The sequence below is a fragment of the Mercenaria mercenaria genome, chromosome 3 (genome assembly GCF_021730395.1).
Source record: "Mercenaria mercenaria strain notata chromosome 3, MADL_Memer_1, whole genome shotgun sequence".
NCBI classification, from domain to species: domain Eukaryota; kingdom Metazoa; phylum Mollusca; class Bivalvia; order Venerida; family Veneridae; genus Mercenaria; species Mercenaria mercenaria.
The window spans coordinates 20,888,868-20,908,664 of record NC_069363.1 but is presented as its reverse complement, the minus strand read 5'-3'; the positions used below and the strand labels follow the sequence as shown (position 1 = coordinate 20,908,664).

Genomic DNA, 19,797 nt, shown 5'->3' with positions numbered 1-19,797 from the left:
TTTCTAAAAAAATTACAATATCTCTTGCCTCTGTCTCTAACTGTTGAGATGAGCCTACAGAGAAAATGTTTTTTTTCTGAGAAAATATCAGTGTCAGTATGAAGAAATTAATATTATTGCAGATTATTTGATCTCAACAGACTTTGTAAGTGTACTGATGTTTATGCTACCAGGTCAGATTTTAAACATATATTTTGTTGGCTATCAATAATTATCACGTGACTCATAAAAAGAGTCGGTCTATAGTTTGTACTACATGTCTGGGTTATATTCAACAAAGTTATCTGTGTCTGATAAATGAGTTAAGAAACCATTTCTGGATTTAACTTGACGGATCGGATGGGGGTGTTGATGGGGGTGGAGGAGTAGTGCACAGTAACTAATCACTTTGAAGTTCAGCTGTAATACCAAGGTAATAGTTTTCATGAAATGGAACTGTTAATACGACAGAAGTAGCCAGACTTGTTTTTAGAACTCAGGAGGTAGTACTTGTTTTCGCTGAATTTCATACCCTAGTTTATTTGGCTAATTCGACAAAAAGTGAATATAAAACTAATACCATGTAATAAAACGCTTATTGAGGGGGTTACCGGTCAATATTCAAAATGATTCCTCTTCGGTTCGAATTATTCACTACCAACAGAGAACAGTATGGTATCTTTTAAATAAAAATTATGGACTGACCTTTGTTACATCGTTCTCCTAAAAAACCGACTGCGCATCCTGATGGACAGTTTCCAGTCACGTGATGACAAGCTGCTCCTTCACGACAGTTTGCACACTGGGACTCACAGCTCGGTCCATAGGTTCCCGGGCTACAAACTAATTTAGGAGTCACCTTTTAATATTGTTGTGTGAGAAACCACAATTTTTCGTCAAAAAGGCACAAATTAACTATAATTTGGAAAGGAACTATATTTTTTTCAGGTAGGTACGCAAAAGGTTAAAAGAAAAAATAACATGTAATTTTGTACTGATAGTTGTTGTCGAGTCTGTTTAGTATATTAGCACTGTACTACAGCTGGACGTTTTTACTTTGTTCCAGCTGACGGTTTTATATTCAGAAGCCGAAAACCGGTTTCAACCAATAGTGAAAAAAGTCAAAATGATAATAAAGATAATTTGTTTTACAAACCTTCTATGCACTTCGAACCAACCCATCCAGGTTTACAGCCGAGAGAACAAACCCCTGTCTTTGGGTCACAGGTCCCAATACAGTTACCACAGGTGCTCTGGCAATCCTGACCGTACCGTCCCGCCTCGCAAGCTACAAACGAATCGAAATAACTTTAAAAATAGTTCAAAGTTCTATAAAACATATAGATTAGTTTCAAGAGATCTTTGCTGCGGATGTTTTTATATCTGTATTTTATGTAATAACATGGACAATTTTAAGCTTATACAACAGTATTCTGTATAGTTTCCTCTGGAGAAGACTGGTTTATATTTCTTGAACAAACCCCTTATAGACATGTATAATATGACAAGAAGACCATGATGGTCCTACATAACCATACAGAGAAAACGAGTCCGGCTCCTTTCGTCTGTGTTTTTAACAAATCAACATGATTGGAAGAAATTCAGCACAGAGTCACTCAAGGATCAGTGTTGTAAAGTTAATTTGAAATCGGACTGGCGATTTCTAAGGAGATTTTCAAGAAAAAAATTGGTAGAGAGTAACCAAAGTAACAGCTGAGTGGAACTATTTTAAAATCGGTTCAGCGATTTGAGAGGTTAAGATTTTCAAAACCCCATCCCCTGACGGCCAATCAATATAGTTTGGAGGAATTTGATGCAGGATTACCAAAGAAATAACGCTAAGAAATTATTTTGAAATCGAGTCAGCTTTAGGAGATTTTTAGGGTTTTTTTACAGTTGCCACGGCAACCAAATTTTGCACGGATGGCCGATATTTAGAGGAAATTGAAATAGGACTTATCAAGGAACATTTCTGTGAAATGTGGTTAAAACTGACTAAAATTTGACTTAGAACACGTTCTTTTACAGGAATTGTGGACGGACGTCTGGACGGACAGACAACGGGCATTCAACGACTCTGAAAGCTCACCATAAGCACTTCATGCTCAGGTGAGCTAAAACGGGTATAAACAGAATATAAGTACGCGTTGAAAAAAGTAGCAATAATCTTCCACAACGCAAAGCTAAATACGTATCCTATCCTTAAATACAACTCCACACTATATATCTGGCTGTGTCTAGAATGACTGGATAGTACTTGAAAATAAAAACGTCGACGAGTATGATGAAATGAAGGCACACTTTTGAAAAGCAACAGTATAGTTAAATTATATATAATAAATGCTTTATTGTCAGTTTTGATAGGACTGAAATAATTAATAACAAAACAGAAAGAAATGACTTTGTTCAGAACTATTTTATGATTTACCTTGGTGACATTTATCCCCTATCCATCCAGGTCGACATTTATTGCACGTGCCAGTCACGCGGTCACAAGATGAAAACGGGTCCGAGCAGTGGCCACAAGTCGTATTGCAATTGATTCCATACTGACCATTTTGGCATTCTGAAATGTTAAAATTAACACTTGTGGTCAAGTAATTGTAACGGCATTTGAATCTTACTTTGTAAAAACGCAACGCTGACAGGCACGTGATATAAATCTATTTATATAATGAAATGCAAAAACGTAGAACTCTTCATACGTATAAATGGCAATAAAAGCTATATATTTATTAATTAATTAAAATAAGCTATGCTTACCCGTCTCTTGCAATTCTATTAAGAATGTCCTATGTATTTTAATAAGATTTTATTATGTTTTATTGCAACATACATATGATGAGACGTAAATAAACTATTTGAATTTTGAATTGAATTTGAATTGAATTAAATACTCGTGTTGCAGCTCCGGCCCTCCCAGCCGGCCTGACAGTCACCCGTGCAGACACCAGTGTCTGCATCACAACCTATTTCATCTTGACAATGGCATCTGTTCTCGCACAATTTCCCGTATGTTCCATTTGTACAAGCTGTAGAATAAGAATCACAGAAATAACAAAAAGTTATAAATCAGTAAAAACATAGCTCTATATAATTTCCTTATAAGACACCATAAAAATAACGATACATGATTTCATTATATAAGACACCACAAAAACATTTAACAGTTGTCATTGAGCAAAAGATATAAATCCCTTTCTTATGTTATATGAACATATGGTATTATGAATGTTTCGGAGTAATAGATTCTCGTATTCTAATATAAACATTTCCATCTAACGTAATCATTCAACTTTCTTTGAACACTATGGCCGATGACAGACTAACTGACTTAAAGATTTCTGCTTACCGTAGACTTGAACTTCACACAGTTCTAGATTTGCCCAGCACGAGTACAGAGTTTGAGTTGGACAGTTTCGGATCGGCGTCTGTGTTGGTCGGTCAACATACATAATAACAAAGCGGCCCTTCCGCTGGGTACATGCTAAACTTCCATCGCGCAATATGAGGTGTGGCGGGGGAAACACAAAATCACTCATCTGGTCTATGTAACACAGGCCTTCGTTCTTTGCCTCCTCAACACTATTAGAAATATAAACTCGTAACCCTGCACGTCGAGCCTGTGACATAGCATCTGAAATATTTGAACGATGTTGAAAGAAGCAAGTTACAGTGTTAATACATCGTGGTTTGTTTTTCTGCGTATTCATGTGGCAAATAAGGCCAAATATATAGACGTAATTTATTTGATGCTTGAACATTTTCAGTGCACATGTACATGATCCAAGTGAAAACAGCTTTACCATTGTAACTAGTTCAGCATCATAATTTCTTATTAATACAGCATTCTGTTTAATAGATTCCACTTTCATATAAAGACTGCTTTATTTCTTTACATTAATTACTGAAATATATGACAATGCTGTGGTACCACCCTCTGACATCACAGCATAAAAACATGATCTTGCTACTATTAATACACGTACCTCACAACATCCCTTGTATGAAATCGTATTTTGTTATACGTACGTACATGCAATTCTTTTTCTTTAATGAAAATCAAATTGTCCATGTATTGACATTGATATAAGGAACCAGCGAACAGTTTTCTTTCACTGAATGGTAAAAAGATGTCTTTTGCTTTTAAAAGACTGTTAAAATCCTTAAGATTAAGTATTTATTCCTGTCCCTATAACCATGTTCAAAGCTTACCGTCCGTGCGGAAAAAGACTTCTATTGTTTTGATGTTGTACGTCCCACCAAGATCTACATTCCACCATGTTTTGAAAACATCTTCATTGTTATGGGCCCAGGCACAGGAACCGTACGTTCCGTCCTGGTCCGGGTTCCCGTCCACTGCACGAGAAGAGTTCCAACCCATGTAGGTACCATGCTGATATGTCTTCTTGCGCAGGGCAACATTTTCTATGATTAAGGAATTTATAAGATGACATTGGGACAGAGAAAAATTTCATACAAGGGAGATAACCGATCTATATACCAAGTGATTCAGCGTATATATTCTTTCAAGGAAGAAACTACATTTCTCCTCTAGTATAATCATTATGGTTGAGTTTCAACGCAAACCTTTGCTAGTTTGCACAAACTACTAAAATTGCAGCTTCTACTCAAAATTCATCAGGCAGGAGTTGTTTTATTTATTTACCCTTCCTTCGACCTCATCTATATATACACACACCACTTAATTACAATCAAAATGAATCGGCCATTGATCTTACGGTACTTTGATACTAAATATAAATGAGGTTGTTATATAATGTAAGAATCTTTCACTGGTTGAAGGTACGGATGGAAATATCTGACCCGAAGGTAAAACAGTTACCCAAGAGCAAGATATTTCCGTCTGCACCTTCAGCAAGTGATAGTCTTTTTCTTGCATGCATTATTCCTCTATTAAAGGAAGAAATAAAGTAAAACGAATGCTTTTCTTTTATTAGTAGCGTATAAATTTGCGTATTCATTGATAAATTACAGCACGTGAGTCATCTTACACCCCGGGGGTGTAAGATGATTTTTACTAGCACCGGAAAAAGCATGGGAAAATCCTGTCTGGCATGCAAGAAAATATCTTATGTTGCAATTATGTGCTATGAGATCTCGCCTCTCGCGCTCTATCCGTATCTAGTTTTGTTAAAATAAAACACAAATAAATACTTATCAAACGGAAAAATCAGACAAATACAAAATGCGATATAATGAAAATATGCAAATGTGATATAATGACTTGAATATACCAGCTTGACAGTAAGGTGCCCCGGACCAACCAGCCGCACAGCCGTCAGGGCACTTTCCAGTATGAGGATCACACTCGGTACCAACAAGGCAGTGACAATTATACTCGCACTGCTCTCCGTACTTCCCCTGTGGACATACTGCAGGACTTGAATCAATGCTTACCGGAACAGGATCAATAAATCCATCAGATGTAGGAAACGGTTGGGCTGGAAAATTTACCAAAACTGAGTACAAACTAAAGATCCGTTTGCTTGATATTGCATTATTTTCAGTAAAGTATGTGAAAACCTTAAACATCCTGGATTTTTTCCTAACTGAGGTGATATAATATGTAAAATTAAATTGTTGAACAATGACAATGCGACACATGATTAAATTACATAACAGTTACATATAAAATTCGTGTAACACGAAATTCTTAATAGGCTACATGCATTTTCCACATGTTTGAGGCAAATTTATATACATTTATTTATTTTATTTTGTTGGTTTTAAGGTTTAGGAGTATATCACCAAAACACAGAAATATTTTATAAACGAATAACATCGTTACCAATATTTTACTTAACCATTACATTGTCTGCCGTACTGTCCCGTACTGAAAATATTCTGAAAAAGTTGTCCCCCTTTGAAAATGAATACCATTTGTAAAGAAATAAAAATAAACAATTGCTGAAAACTGTGTTCCACTTAATTATGTAAAATTTCAACACTCGCATGCGATTGCAAATGAATCAAAACTAACATGTGTAACAGTTCTTTGAAAATGGTGAGTTTTTGAAGGCGTTTGACTGCCCGGAAGTGGGTTCCATTTAGGAAGTCTTTTTTTCGGAGTTCAATGTTTATTTTAGTATACTGACACTTGTTTTGTTGTTTTTGTAATGATAGCGTGTATATTACTTATATTACTCTACAAAACAAGTGTCAGTATACTGATATAAGCATGGAATTCCGAAAAAAGAACTGTTTAAACAGGCCCCATTTCCAGACAGTCAAGCGCTTTTAAAAACTCACCATTTTCAAGGAACTGTTATACTGTTGTTTTGATGCATTTGTAATAGCGTGCGAGTGTTGAAATTTCACATAACTAGGTGGAACACAGTTTTCAGCGATTGTTTATTTTTATTTCTTTACAAATGGCATTCATTTTCAAAGGGGGACAACTTTTTCAGAATATTTTCAGTACTGGCAGTACGGCAGAACATGTAATGGTCTGGTAAAATATTGGTACCGGTGTTGTTCGTTCATAAAATATTTCTGTGTTTTGGTGATATACTCATAAACCTTAACGTCGCACCGACACAATTTTAGGTCATATGGCGACTTTCCAGCTCTGATGGTGGATAAAGACCCCAAGTGCCCCTCCGTGCATTATTTCACCACGAGCGGGCACCTGGATAGAACCACCGAAGTAAGCCAGCTGAATGGCTTCCTCACATGAAGAATTCAACGCCCCGAGTGAGGCCCTCACTCGAACCCACACCGGTGAGGGGCAAGTGATTTGAAGTCAGCGACGTTAACCACTCGGCCACGGAGGCCCCTTGAGGCAAATTTATATACAAAAATCAATATAAAACACCGTTTAAGTCTATTTAGAGTGAACAAAATTTGTGTATGTAAAATTAATGTATTTAATGCTATTGCTGCTGCTGTTAAACTTAGATCTAGCGTTGTTATATTGTCTTATAAAATAGAGATATATTTGCCAATAGAGTCACGTGTTAAATTAACGTACTTATTTTCAAAATGGATACGTGGACCATGTGTACATAAATATATCAAAATAATGTTTTCTGGTGAAGAAATGCCGTTGATGATAACATATCATTATCACCCATATTCAAAAAAGTTTACGTGTGTTTCTCTTTATTATAGCATGTTTCACTGGTCCTAGCTGATTCCGAATCGACAAAAAAGGCTTCGATTTGAACAATTTTCTGGTTCCGTGCATATGTGAAACGGCCTGTTTTATTTAAATATCTTTCCCGACAAGAGAATTCGAAGAAACTATAGCAAATTAATCGAATCTTCGGCCTGGTGACCAAGCTTTGATATATGAAGATATATCAATGAGGATTTATGATGGTTTAGTTTATTATCCTTATAAATCGTTTATATCAAAACACATCTTTTAAGATACTCTAGAAAATGTAAACCAGTGGGACAATTGTGAGACTTTATCGTATACTACTGGTGTCAATAGCAGCATGTAGTTAAGGTTGTTGGGTTCAAATCACTTGCCCTTGAACACCGCTGTGGCTTCGCGCCTACTCATTAAGTGATCGATTCTTCCCAAGTCCCCGCCCTTGATTTGAAACTATGTGCGGGCAGATTCAATGATTTCTTCTCCACTGCTGGAAAGCCCAGCTAAAACCTATACTGGTATAGACCTCTTTCTAGTGCAGTCGTTAAATACTATTACGTTAATATGTAATACTCTAGTAACTTGCGTAGCGAGCGACGTTATAGTAACGTTACAGTATGCAAATCAAAGTTAACCATCCATCAAGAAGGTTGATAAATGACCCGGTCATTCGGCATACCTTTATTTATCCTAAATTCCTACCTGTTTACACGTGTATGAAACATATATTTGTACAAATGTATTTGTTGTATAACAACTGTGTTGATAATTAAACATTAACGGGAAATACGTTAAATTAACGCATTCGCTGCGCCAAGGTATCCGGTAAAGAAATAATTTTCTGGCGGTCAGCAAGTGCTGGTGGTGTCGGGGATGTTGCAAATTTCATTTAACTGATGAAAAGACCCAGTCTAACTCAGTCTACTTTTTGTTTAGTCGCGTTTTATTCTTCCTGAGAATCTTCTAACATATTTAATTACATCATCAAACTGAATTTAGAACAATGGAGGGGACAGAATTCGATCTGTAACACAACACGTGGAAGGCCTACATTTTCCCCACTTTGAAATAACATCGTGATCTTTCATATATTCCCAAAAAAGGGCAAATTTGCTGTTTCCAGTTGTGGATGAATTCAGATTGCTCCTGAACCTCGATTTGCCGCCACCTTCAAAGCTTTAAGTATTCAAATCAGTAACAAGTTAGAATGTAAATGCTTTTTTTTTTCAAATAATGCTTCTTTGATTGTAGTAAAAAAGATTTCATATATTCATGACGCAGTCGATGTCAGGAAAGTGTTCATGCCTTACCTTGGACAAAATATGGTAGGAGAAGAATAAAGCCATAAACAAGCATCAGTACAGTTAATCCTTTGCTCATTATCTTCAAACACGTTTATAAAACACAACAATTAATCCATTGAAATAGCATTGACAATAAAAAAACAACAACAAAGTATCAATAAAAAAACAACACAACAGTCACGAAAAGTATGTATCAAATGAAGTAGTGTATAAAAATGCGAACAGGTGAGGTATCATAACTTCTCCTTGTTGACTTCCTTATCTTAAGGCAATCGATGAGACATTCGCTGACGTTTGTATATGTGTGTAATTGGTTACATGTAAACAAAGTTCATCAACCAATGACCACTCATTAATTCAAATCTTGCACTTCATTTTACAAAAAATTACATAAATTTTTCAGATGACTATTGAGAAATGTACTTTAAATTGATATATAACAATAGTGATAAATACGAAAGTTTATTACAGTAGAATCATTAGTCAACTTTACATGTCTAAATTTCAAAACCATGTTTTCATCAACTAAAGCGTAATTCCCGTGGGTTTTGGAACAAAGAGATATAAAATCTGTGTCTGTAACATGTAGAAAAAATATGTATCAAGGTGAAAACAACTCATAAAGTGGCAACATAAAACGTACAACCGCGGCAAAAATGACCAGTGCCCGAGGGGACAGGTAAATGTATATTAAACATGACAGTGTTGATACTTATACGTTAAGTACTGCCACTAACGCTAATTGTACTTAAGATTTAATTTTCATAAGTTAAGGCCTGTCAAAAAGATATGCATTTAATACAATAAAGCGAGTACGATTTTTAATTCATATCTTTTTGAAAATCGGACACAGCCTTAGGCGATTCAGCATTTGTAAAGTATATGGTTTTTAACGTTAAAAATGGGAGAAAATTATGAAAGAGTCAATAAAACTGGATGATAGATAATAATAAATTATTTCCGCTAACTACGCATCTTGGCCATTTAGTATGATTTTTGTTCGTCTTCGACGTTAATCATGAAAATGAATAACACATTCAAAAGCATGCGGAGAAAAAGTATTTCATGTCTGTTCCAGTCGCTAGAAATAATGAATACGTTTATTCGTGTGTTTTTTTTTGTTTATCTGTACTTGTTGCGTTAAACGCCACACCAACGTCACAAGGACACGGTTATAGGTCCAGCTTTCGATGGTGGAGGAAGACCCCAGGTGCCCCCTCCGGGTATTAATTCAGACACGGGCGTGTCTTCTGGGTAGAACCACCAACTTCCTGTAAGCCAGCTGGATGGTTCCCTAATATGAATACTTCTACAACCCAAGCGAGGTTCGAACTCACATCGGTGAGGGTCAATGATATATTCGAAGTCAGTTCGATTTAAGGACACAAGCGAAACTCAGGTCTTAAAGTGACCAATCTTTAGCTTCCAGTGTGTAAATATTTGTTTTAAAGGGAAGCGGAGGTCAATTGGTGGAGGTGTCAGCTGCTCAACTAAGAGGTAATGGGTTCGAGCCTTACAGAGTCATGACGACCATGCCTTCTCATATGACATCAAAATTGTTTTTTTCCAGGAACTTGATTCTCAATTTATTCAAATAAGCTTCAAACTTGCATCACAATCGAGCAAAAACAAATTAGTTCGCTTGTCCTTTCTTCCACATGTCCGATGGATACTCCGATAGCTTTTATTGAAACCTTTTTTATACATGAAGGGCAACATGAATATGGTCTTTCTATTCCGCTTTTGTTTATTCTAAAAAAGTAGAAAGCCCGACTCTCCTTTTTTTAAATAAACAGTAGCATTATATACGCGCTTGAACGAAGATGACAAATGGCATGTCGTCTGCCTGTACAGAGCGTAAGCTGTTATCATACGCGACCACCTCTTTAATACAGCAAATAGTCAGAAATAGCTGTACAGAACATGATAAAGAACCTGCCCGTATACTGACTATTACCGGTATCTTAATGGAATAGGCAAGGAATCTTTGTCAGTTATATGAAACAATTTATAAGACACACTGTGGCATTGTGATAAGTAATATATTGCATTTTACTTTTTCTAAGTAGGTTAGTGTACGTACTCTCTCCGTAACAATAGCACTTCCTGATATCCTCGGTTTTATATCCCAATATAGAAACAATTTAACAGTGCTTCAGGTCCCAAGTTTTTCCGTAATGAAGAAAGATTACTGTTTGTCTTGTCAAATTAGAAATCGTTGCAAAAATCTTAATGCAGATTTTTGTAGATATAATTTGCGGGTTAACAGCTTGTAACTGTGGAAATAGTCTGGAAAAGCAGAGAATTACTTTTTATATTTAGTCCCCTACTGGGAACTATAGTATTGCGCTTTTTGGTCTGTCAGTCATTCCACCCATCCGTCCGCACTTTGCAGTCCGGTCCATAACGCTGCCATTCATCAAGGGATTTAAATATGACTTGGAAGAAACGTTCCCCACAATGAGACAACGCATCATACAATAAACATACACCCCTAGCACGAAGGTCAAGGTCATATTTGGAGTAAAAAATTGGCATAGTATTAACAGGAGTTGTTTGAAGTTCTTTCTGTTTTCAGATCTCGCAGGCCATAGATGCAACCCAGCGAAAGCATTTGGACAAGCTTGAGAAAGGTCCATCCAAGGATATTACAGTTAAATCATACAACATCAAAGTCATTTCATAATAATTTAAACCATTTCTCAAACAAAAAGCCACCAGATAAGAAATGATATATGACCATGAAAAGATTTTCAGTTTTAGTCTTATTGTAGCCAGATTTCATTTTCACCGATCACTTGTCCACCCGGAGTCTTCGTGTCTGTTATTATTTTTTGGTACAGTTTGATCCGCATTGTTTTTACTATCTAGGGTTTGGTCACGGAATAAAAGAAGCTCAAAGACATTTACCACTGTCGCCAGTTTCCGGGGTACTTATGTCTGTAGATGCGTGATGAATGTGGCTGTCTTGTCGCTCTAATGGATGGTGTGGCGGTTTTGCTGCCCTGCAGCTAGCCATGATTTTGAGTTCCTGTTGGAATTTGCTGCCGTAAGACGTACAAAATGAAATGATACATTGGCCTCGAGTGAACACTCGCCTCTTCGACCTTCCGTCCCAGAGGCGAAGGTCTTCACTACTTTGGATGATTTACCTATCTTCTAGAATAGGTCAACTAAAAATTTTATTTTTCTAAATCGGTGTTTCCCCAAAGTTCTTTCTTTTACTATCTAAAGTTTTATCCAGATTTTTTTGTGATTTCAGTTTTAGCTCTCCTGAGCCAAAGGCTCATGGTGAGCTTTTGTGACCGCTCGACGTCGTGCGTCTGTCAACAATTTCTAAAAAAATCTTCTTCAAAACCACTGGGTAGATTTACACCAAACTTCACAGGAATAATTCTTGGGTAACATCCTTTCAATTGAATCCCACACAAAACTCTGGTTGACAAGGCAACCGAAAGGAAAAACTTAAAAAAAATCTTGTCCAAAATCGCAAAGCGTAGAGCCTCGATATTTAAAATGTGACATCAACTAATGTTCTTCTATGAAGAGTGTTCACATTATGCCCCTGGGATGAAAAGAGGCCCCGCCCCGGGGGCCCTTAGTTTACATGGTCTTATAAAGGAAAAAAAACTTTAAAAATCTTTTGTCTGAAACTTTAAGGCCTAGGCGTTTGATATTTGGTATGTTGCATTGCCTAGTGGTACTCTATCAAGATTATTCAAATTATGCCCCTGAGGTGAAAAGAGGCCTCACCCTTAGGGTCCCAAGTTTTACTTAGTTTTATATAGGAACAAGAGGGTCATGATAAACCTGGATCGCTCACCTGAGTAATATGAGCTACATGTTTTCAAATGTCAAACAGATGCTAAAATATTAAGAAAGTAGGTCAGTAGGTCATATTTATGGTCACTGAAAGTCAGTTTAAGATCAGTATGCAAAACTGTACATGTCATCCAAATTTCAAGGTTGTATCTTGCTCACCTGACCTACTGACCAAAAGATCATCAAGATTAATATTCTGACCAAGTTTCATTAAGATATGGTCATAAATGTGGGCTCCAAAGTGTTAACTAGCTTTTCCTTTGATTTGATTGGAGACCTAGTTTTTGACCCCACATGACCCATATTCGAACTTGACCTAAAGATCATCAAGATTTACATTCTGACCAAGTTTCATGAAGATACAATCATAAATGTGGCCTCTACAGTGTTAACAAGCTTTTCCTATGATTTGACCTGGTGACCTAGTTTTTGACCCTGGATGACCCAATATCGCACTCATCCAAGATTTTATTGAGGGTAACATTAAGATTGGGGCAAAATTGTGACCTCTAGAGTGTTAACAACCTATCCTTTGATTTGACCTGGTGACCTCGTTTTTGATCCCAAATGGCCCAATATCAAACTCGTCCAAGATTTTGTTGAGGGTAACATTCTGACCAAGTTTCATTAAGATTAGGCCAAAATTGTGACCTCTAGAGTGTTAACAAGCTCTTCCTTTGATTTGACCTGGTATCCTAGTTTTTGAACCCAGATGACCCAATATCGAACTCGTCCAAGATTTTATAGAGGGTAACATTCTGACCAAGTTTCATTAAGAATAGGACAAAATTGTGACCTCTAGAGTGTTAACAGTCAAATTGTTGACAACGGACGATTGACAACGGACACAGGGCGATCACAAAAGCTCACCTTGAGTACTTCGTGCTCAGGTGAGCTAAAAACAAGAAAGTAGGTAAGTAGGTCATATTCATGGTCACTGAAAGTCAGTTTTATGATTGATGTGCTAAACTGTACATGTCATCCAAATTTCAAGTCTGTATCTTAAAAAACAAGGAAGTAGGTCAGAAGGTCACATTCATGGTCACTGAAAGTCAGTTTTAAGATCGGTTTGCTAAACTGTGCATGTCATCAAAATTTCAAGGCTGTATCTTAAAAACAAGATTCAAACTGGACCTTGAGAATATCAAGATTACCATTTTGACCAAGTTTCATAAAGATACAGTCATAAATGTGGCCTCTACAGTGTTAACAAGCTTTACCTTTGATTTGACTCGGTGACTTAGTTTTTGACCTGACATGACCCAGGTTCGAACTTGACCTAAAGATTATCAAGATTAACATTCTGTCAAAGTTTCATAAAGATACAGTCATAAATGTGGCCTCTAGAGTGTTAACAAGCTTTTCCTTTGATTTGACCTAGTGACCTAGCTTTTCATCCCACCTGACCAGATTCAAACTTGACCTATACAGCCTCAAGACTAACATTCTGACCAAGTTTCATTAAGATATGGTCATAAATGTGACCTCTACAATGTAAACTAGCTTTTCCTTTGATCTGACCTGGTGACCTAGTGTTTGATCCCACATGACCCAGATTCAAACCTTGACCTTGAGATAATCAAGATTTACATTCTGACCAAGTTTCATGAAGATACAGTCATAAATGTGGCCTCTACAGTGTTAACAAGCTTTTCCTTTGATCTGACCTGGTGACCTAGTTTTTGACCCCAGATGACCCATGCATATTCATGCAAAGTTTCATTGCTTATTTATTGAGGGTTACATTCTGACCAAGTTTCATTAAGATTGGCCCCAAATTCTGACCTCTAGAGTGTTAACAAGCTTTTTGTTTGATTTGACCTGGTGACCTAGTTTTTGATCCCAGATGACCCAAGATCGAACTCGTCCAAGATTTTATTGAGGGTTACATTCTGACCAAGTTACATTAAGATTGGGCCAAAAATGTAACCTCTAGAGTGTTAACAAGCTTTTCCTTTGATTTGACCTGGTGACCTAGTTTTTAATCCCAGATGACCCAATATCGAACTCGTCCAAGATTTTCTCGAGGGTGACATTCTGACCAAGTTTCATTAAGATTGGGCCAAAATTGTGACCTCTAGAGTGTTAACAAGCATTTCCTTCGATTTGACCTGGTGACCTAGTTTTTGACTCGGGATGACCCAAAATCGTACTCATCCCAGATTTAATTGAGGGTAACATTCTGACCAAGTTTCATTAAGATTGGCTCAAATTTGTGACCTCTAGAGTGTTAACAGTCAAAGATTAACATTCTGACCAAGTTTAATATAGATATGGTCAAAAATGTGGCCTCTAGTGTTAACAAGCTTTTCCTTTGACTTGACCTGGTGACCTAGTGTTTGACCCCAGATGACCCAATATCGAACTTGTCCAAAATTTTATTGAGAATAACAATATGACCATGTGTCATTAAGATTGGGCAGAAATTGTGACCTCTAGAGTGTTAACAGTCAAATTGTTGACGACGGACGACGACGACAACAACGGACACAGGGCAATCACAAAAGCTCATCTTGAGCACTTTGTGCTCAGGTGAGCTAAAAAACTTTAAAAACTTCTTGCCTGAAACTGCAAGGCCTAGGCATTTGATATTTGGTATGTTGCATTGCCTAGTGGTCCTCTACCAAAATTGTTCAAATTATGGGGTGAAAAAGAGGCCCTGCCCTGGGGGTCCCAAGTTAAACATAGACGTATATAAGAAAAAACTTTAAAATCTTCTTGTTTGAAAGTTCAAGGCCTAGACCTTTGATATTTGATATATTTGGTATGTGGCATTGCCTAGTGATTCTCTAACAAAAGTTTTCAAATTATGCCACTGGGGTGAAAGGATGCCCCGTCCCGGGGGTCACTTGTAAATGAATTATATGGGAAAAAATACTTAAAAAATTATCTGATCATATTTCCAAGACTGTTTAATTATAATTAACTGATGACCCCAAGTAATTCTTGTGCATGGCACGTCATCCCATTATGATGAACATTTATGCAAAGTTATTTCAAAATCTCTTTATGGATGGCAGAGTTACAGCCCAGACGAGAATTTATATGGATGCATGCACAGACACACACACGGACAGACAGTGTGATTTTAATATGCCCACCTTCAGGGGCATAATAACAAGAGCTCTCACAGGAGACAGCGCGCTCGACTATTTCGATGCTAGTTAGTGAAACTGGGCACATCTGATGAAGCTGGAGCTGTAACTGGAGTGTTTAATGACTCCAACGTTATTGTGATATTGGATAATAGCTTGAGTCTGTGTCAAAAGTAATAAATAATAACAGAGATGAGGATCAAGTGTATCAAAACAGTAAATATTAAGTATAATTTTTAGCAAAAAGGGGGCATAGTTTATGAAATATCGATGCAACAGTGATGAACCTTGTGTCATGTTGAATCAAATTCATTTTGTAATAACTTGAGATATAGTGAAACTGCATCAAAATTAACTTTTAATTCTAAGTAAAATGGGCATAATACATGAATAATGGTGCAAGAGTTATGGCCCTTGTGTCATATGATGTGAGTGATGATGTTGAACAACTATTTTAAGTTTGAATCAAATCCATTCAGTAATAACTGAGTTAAAGTGAAAGTGCATCAAAACTTTAACCTGGGGGGGATAATTCATGAAATATTGGTGCCAGAGTTATGACCCTTGTGCCATATGACGTGGGCGATGATGTTGAACAACTACTTTAAGTTTGAATCAAATCCATTTAGTAATAACTGAGATAGAGTGAAAGTGCACCAAAACTTTAACCTGAAATTCTAAGTAAAAAGGGGGGATAATTCATGAAATATTGGAGCCAGAGTTGTGACCCTTGTGCCATATGATGTGGGTGATGATGCTGAACAACTACGTTAAGTTTGAATCAAATTTGTTTGGTAATAACTGAGATAGAGTGAAATTGCACCAAAACTTTGACCTGAAATTATAAGTAAAAAGGGGGGATAATTCATGAAATATTGGTGCCAGAGTTATGGACCTTGTGCCAAATGGTGTTGGTGATGATGAGGAACAACTATTTTAAGTTTGAAGTAAATTCATCAAGTAATAACAAAGATAAAGAGAAAGTGCATCAAAACTTTAACCAAAGTGCGGACACGGAAGGACGCTTACGCCGGGTCGAGTAGGATAGCTCTCCATACTTCGTATAGTCGAGCTAAAAAGGCCATAACTTAGTCAAAGTCCTTGTCCTAGTTATGTAGTCGAGATTATGATGGTAAACAAGTGGTTAAAGTTTCAAAGCCGTATGTCAAACAGTTTAGACAAAACATGGACTAGTACCAAAATTTTTTTAACCGATACCCTTGTCCAAAAAGGACCAAAATTCAGCCAAATATCTTTGCTATGGTTACCCTTGACCACTGATGGAGATCCTGACAATGAACAAGTGTTCAAAGTTTCATGGCCATATGTCAAATAGTTTTTACAATGCGGTCTTGTAAAAAAACTGAAACAATTTTCAAGTCCAAAATTCAGCCTGACAGAGTTATGTACTGACTTGCCTACAGATAGAGGCTGTTATAATAAACAAGTGTTCAAAGTTTTAAAGCCACATGTCATATAGTTTTGACAAAACATGGACTTGTACGAAAACTGAACCAATTTCCAAGTCCAAAAAAGGCCATAGTTCAGCCAAAATACTTGACAGGGTTATGAACTCTTGTCTTACAAATAGACTGTTACAGTAAACAAGTGATAAAAGTTTCAAAGCCATAAGTCAAACAGTTTACACAAAATATGAACTGGTACAAAAAACTTAAACCAAGATTTGTAAGTTAAAAGGGGCCATAATTCAGTCAAAATCCTTGACACAGTTATGTACTTTTGCCTAAAATAGGACATGGTGATGGTACACAAGTGCTGAAAATTTCAAAGCTATATGACATGGTTTTGTCAAAAAAGCTTTACCCAGGTGTGATGCAGTGGTAAGTAGGATAGCTCACTTTATTCTATGAATAGTCAAGCTAAAAATATATTCATGATATTGATGTGAATTTCTTTTGCAAAAAAAATATGAAATGTTATTTGAAGTTATTAATGTTTTTACAATCAAGACGTCAAAATATTGACTGAGCCAGAAGCATGTTGCTATGGTTATTAAATAACTTTTAGTTTTGTATTGTGTGATATTACTCTAATTTCATTATAACTGTTGCAAGCAGACATGATACTGATTATAACGGTACCAGTAATATTAAATTGCACATAAAGGGGACAAACTTGTAGCACCAATCTACATATTTATTAAACAATTCTCTTACATGAAAAATCTCACATGAAGTTCTTTGAGGAGTTTCTTCTGCAGATGAAAACAGGGATATATGGATACATTTATCACAGATGAAAGTAGACTGAAATGCACCTATAACACACAGCTGATGCATGTTTTCCTTGACAATTTGATAAAAGACATTGTGTCTGGAGTCGTTTTTCCCTCCGCTTCTGATTCATGTGGCCGAGTTGGCAGTTACTTGTAGAGAACAGGTTAGTACTGGTACAGAATCTAGGAGCACAGGTTAGATTAACAGACCACCATTACATATCTGAAATGCTGTTCAAAAACGGCAAAACTTGAGGGCCATGATGGCCCTATATCGCTCACCTGAGTTTAATTGCTTGCTAGAACAAATTTCTTTGCTAAAGCTTCAAAAACAAAAAAAATACAAGTAACCCCTGGGGCGGGGCCAATTTTACCCCGGGGGTCATGATTTGAACTAAGTTTGTAGAAGTCTACTAGGCAATGTTACATATCAAATATCTAAGATCTAGGCCTTCTGGTTTATTTTTAGAAAATTTATGAAGATTTCCCTATGTACAATCAAGTAACCCCTGGGGCTGGGTCAATTTGACCCTTGGGTGTCAAGATTTGAACAAATTTTTTAGAGGTCCACTAGACAATGTTACATGTGAAATATCTAAGCTCTAGTCCTGGTTTATTTTTAGAAAATTTTGAAGATTTTTCTATGTACAATCAAGTAACCCCATGGGATGGGGTCAATTTGACCCAGGAGGTCATGATTTGAACAAATTTTGTAGAAGTCTACTAGGCAATGCCACATGTTAAATATCTAAGATCTAGGCCTTCTGGTTTATTTTTTGAAAATTTTTGAAGATTTTCCTACATAAAACCAAGTGACCCCTGGGGTGGGGTCAATTTTAACCCCGGGGGTCATGATTTGAAAATATTTTGTAGAGGTCCACTAGGCAATGCTACATATGAAATATCTAAGCTCTAGGCCTTCTGGTTTATTTTTAGAAAATTTTGAAGATTTTTCTATGTACAATCAAGTAACCCCATGGGGCGGGGTCATGATTTGAACAAATTTTGTAGAAATCTACTAGGCAATGCTACATGTCAAATATCTAAGATCTAGGCCTTCTGGTTTATTTTTAGAAATTTTGAAGATTTTCTATGTAAATCAAGTGACCTTGGGGTGGGGTCTTTATGTATTTGAACAATTTTGTAGAGTCACTAGGCATGCTACATCTCAAATATCTAAGTCTAGGCCTTCTGTTTATTTTAGAAATTTTTGAGATTTTCCTATGTAAAATCAAGTGACACCTGGGGCGGGGTCAATTTTGAACAAATTTTGTAGAGGTCCACTAGGCAATGCTACATCTCAAATATCTAAACTCTAGGCCTTCTGGTTTATTTTTAGAAAATTTTTGAAGATTTTCCTATGTAAAATCAAGTGACATCTGGGGCGGGGTCATGATTTGAACAAATTTTGTAGAGGTCCACTAGGCAATGCTACATGTCAAATATCTAAGCTCTAGGCCTTCTGGTTTATTTTAAGAAAATTTTGAAGATTTTTCTATGTACAATCAAGTAACCCCATGGGGCGGGGTCAATTTGACCCCGGGGGTCATGATTTGAACAAATTTTGTAGAGGTCCACTAGGCAATGCTACATCTCAAATATCTAAGCTCTAGGCTTTCTGATTTATTTTTAGAAAATTTTTGAAGATTTTCCTATGTAAAATCAAGTGACCCCTGGGACGAGGTCAATTTTGACCCCGGGGTCATGATTTGAACAATTTTAGTTGAGCTCCACTAGGCAATGCTACATGTCAAATATCTAAGCTCTAGGGCTTCTGGCTTTTGAGAAGAAGATCTTTTAAGATTTTCCTATGTAAAATCAAGTGACCCCTGGGTCATGATTTGAACAAACTTGATAGAGGTCCACAATGCTTCACACCAAATATCTAAGCTCTAGGTCTTCTGGTATTTGAGAAGAAGATTTTTAAAGTTTTTCCTTTTGGTTGCCATGGCAACCAGAGTTCTGCATGGAATTCAATTCTTTGAACAATTTTGAAAGGGGGCCAACCAAGGATCATTCCTGTGAAGTTTGGTGTAATTCTGCCCAGTGGTTTTCAAGAAGATTTTTTTAGAAATTGTTGACGGACGACGCATGACGCACTACGCACGACGGACATCAAGCGGTCACAATAGCTCACCTTGCCACTTGTGACAGGTGAGCTAAAAAACCAAACAAACAAAAGACAATCTCTTATCATGTTTATGCAAGTCAGGTGGTTGCTTTAGTGTTATTAACTTT

The 19,797-nt window shown here is 36.7% G+C and overlaps 1 protein-coding gene across 1 annotated transcript in view; it reads right to left on the bottom strand.

Annotated features, from left to right (window-relative positions):
- The window catches only part of LOC123525890 (receptor-type tyrosine-protein phosphatase kappa-like), a 60,583-nt gene extending 55,147 nt beyond the window's left edge, over positions 1-5,436 (bottom strand). The window contains exons 1-7 of the mRNA XM_053537972.1: positions 5,238-5,436; positions 4,195-4,407; positions 3,332-3,616; positions 2,877-3,011; positions 2,408-2,545; positions 1,136-1,267; positions 685-822 (exon numbers count right to left, since the gene is read on the bottom strand). Coding sequence (XP_053393947.1) covers positions 685-822; positions 1,136-1,267; positions 2,408-2,545; positions 2,877-3,011; positions 3,332-3,616; positions 4,195-4,363 — 997 coding nt within the window. The 5' untranslated portion in view covers positions 4,364-4,407; positions 5,238-5,436. The remainder of the gene's footprint in view (positions 1-684; positions 823-1,135; positions 1,268-2,407; positions 2,546-2,876; positions 3,012-3,331; positions 3,617-4,194; positions 4,408-5,237) is intronic.
- Positions 5,437-19,797: the final 14,361 nt, after the last annotated feature.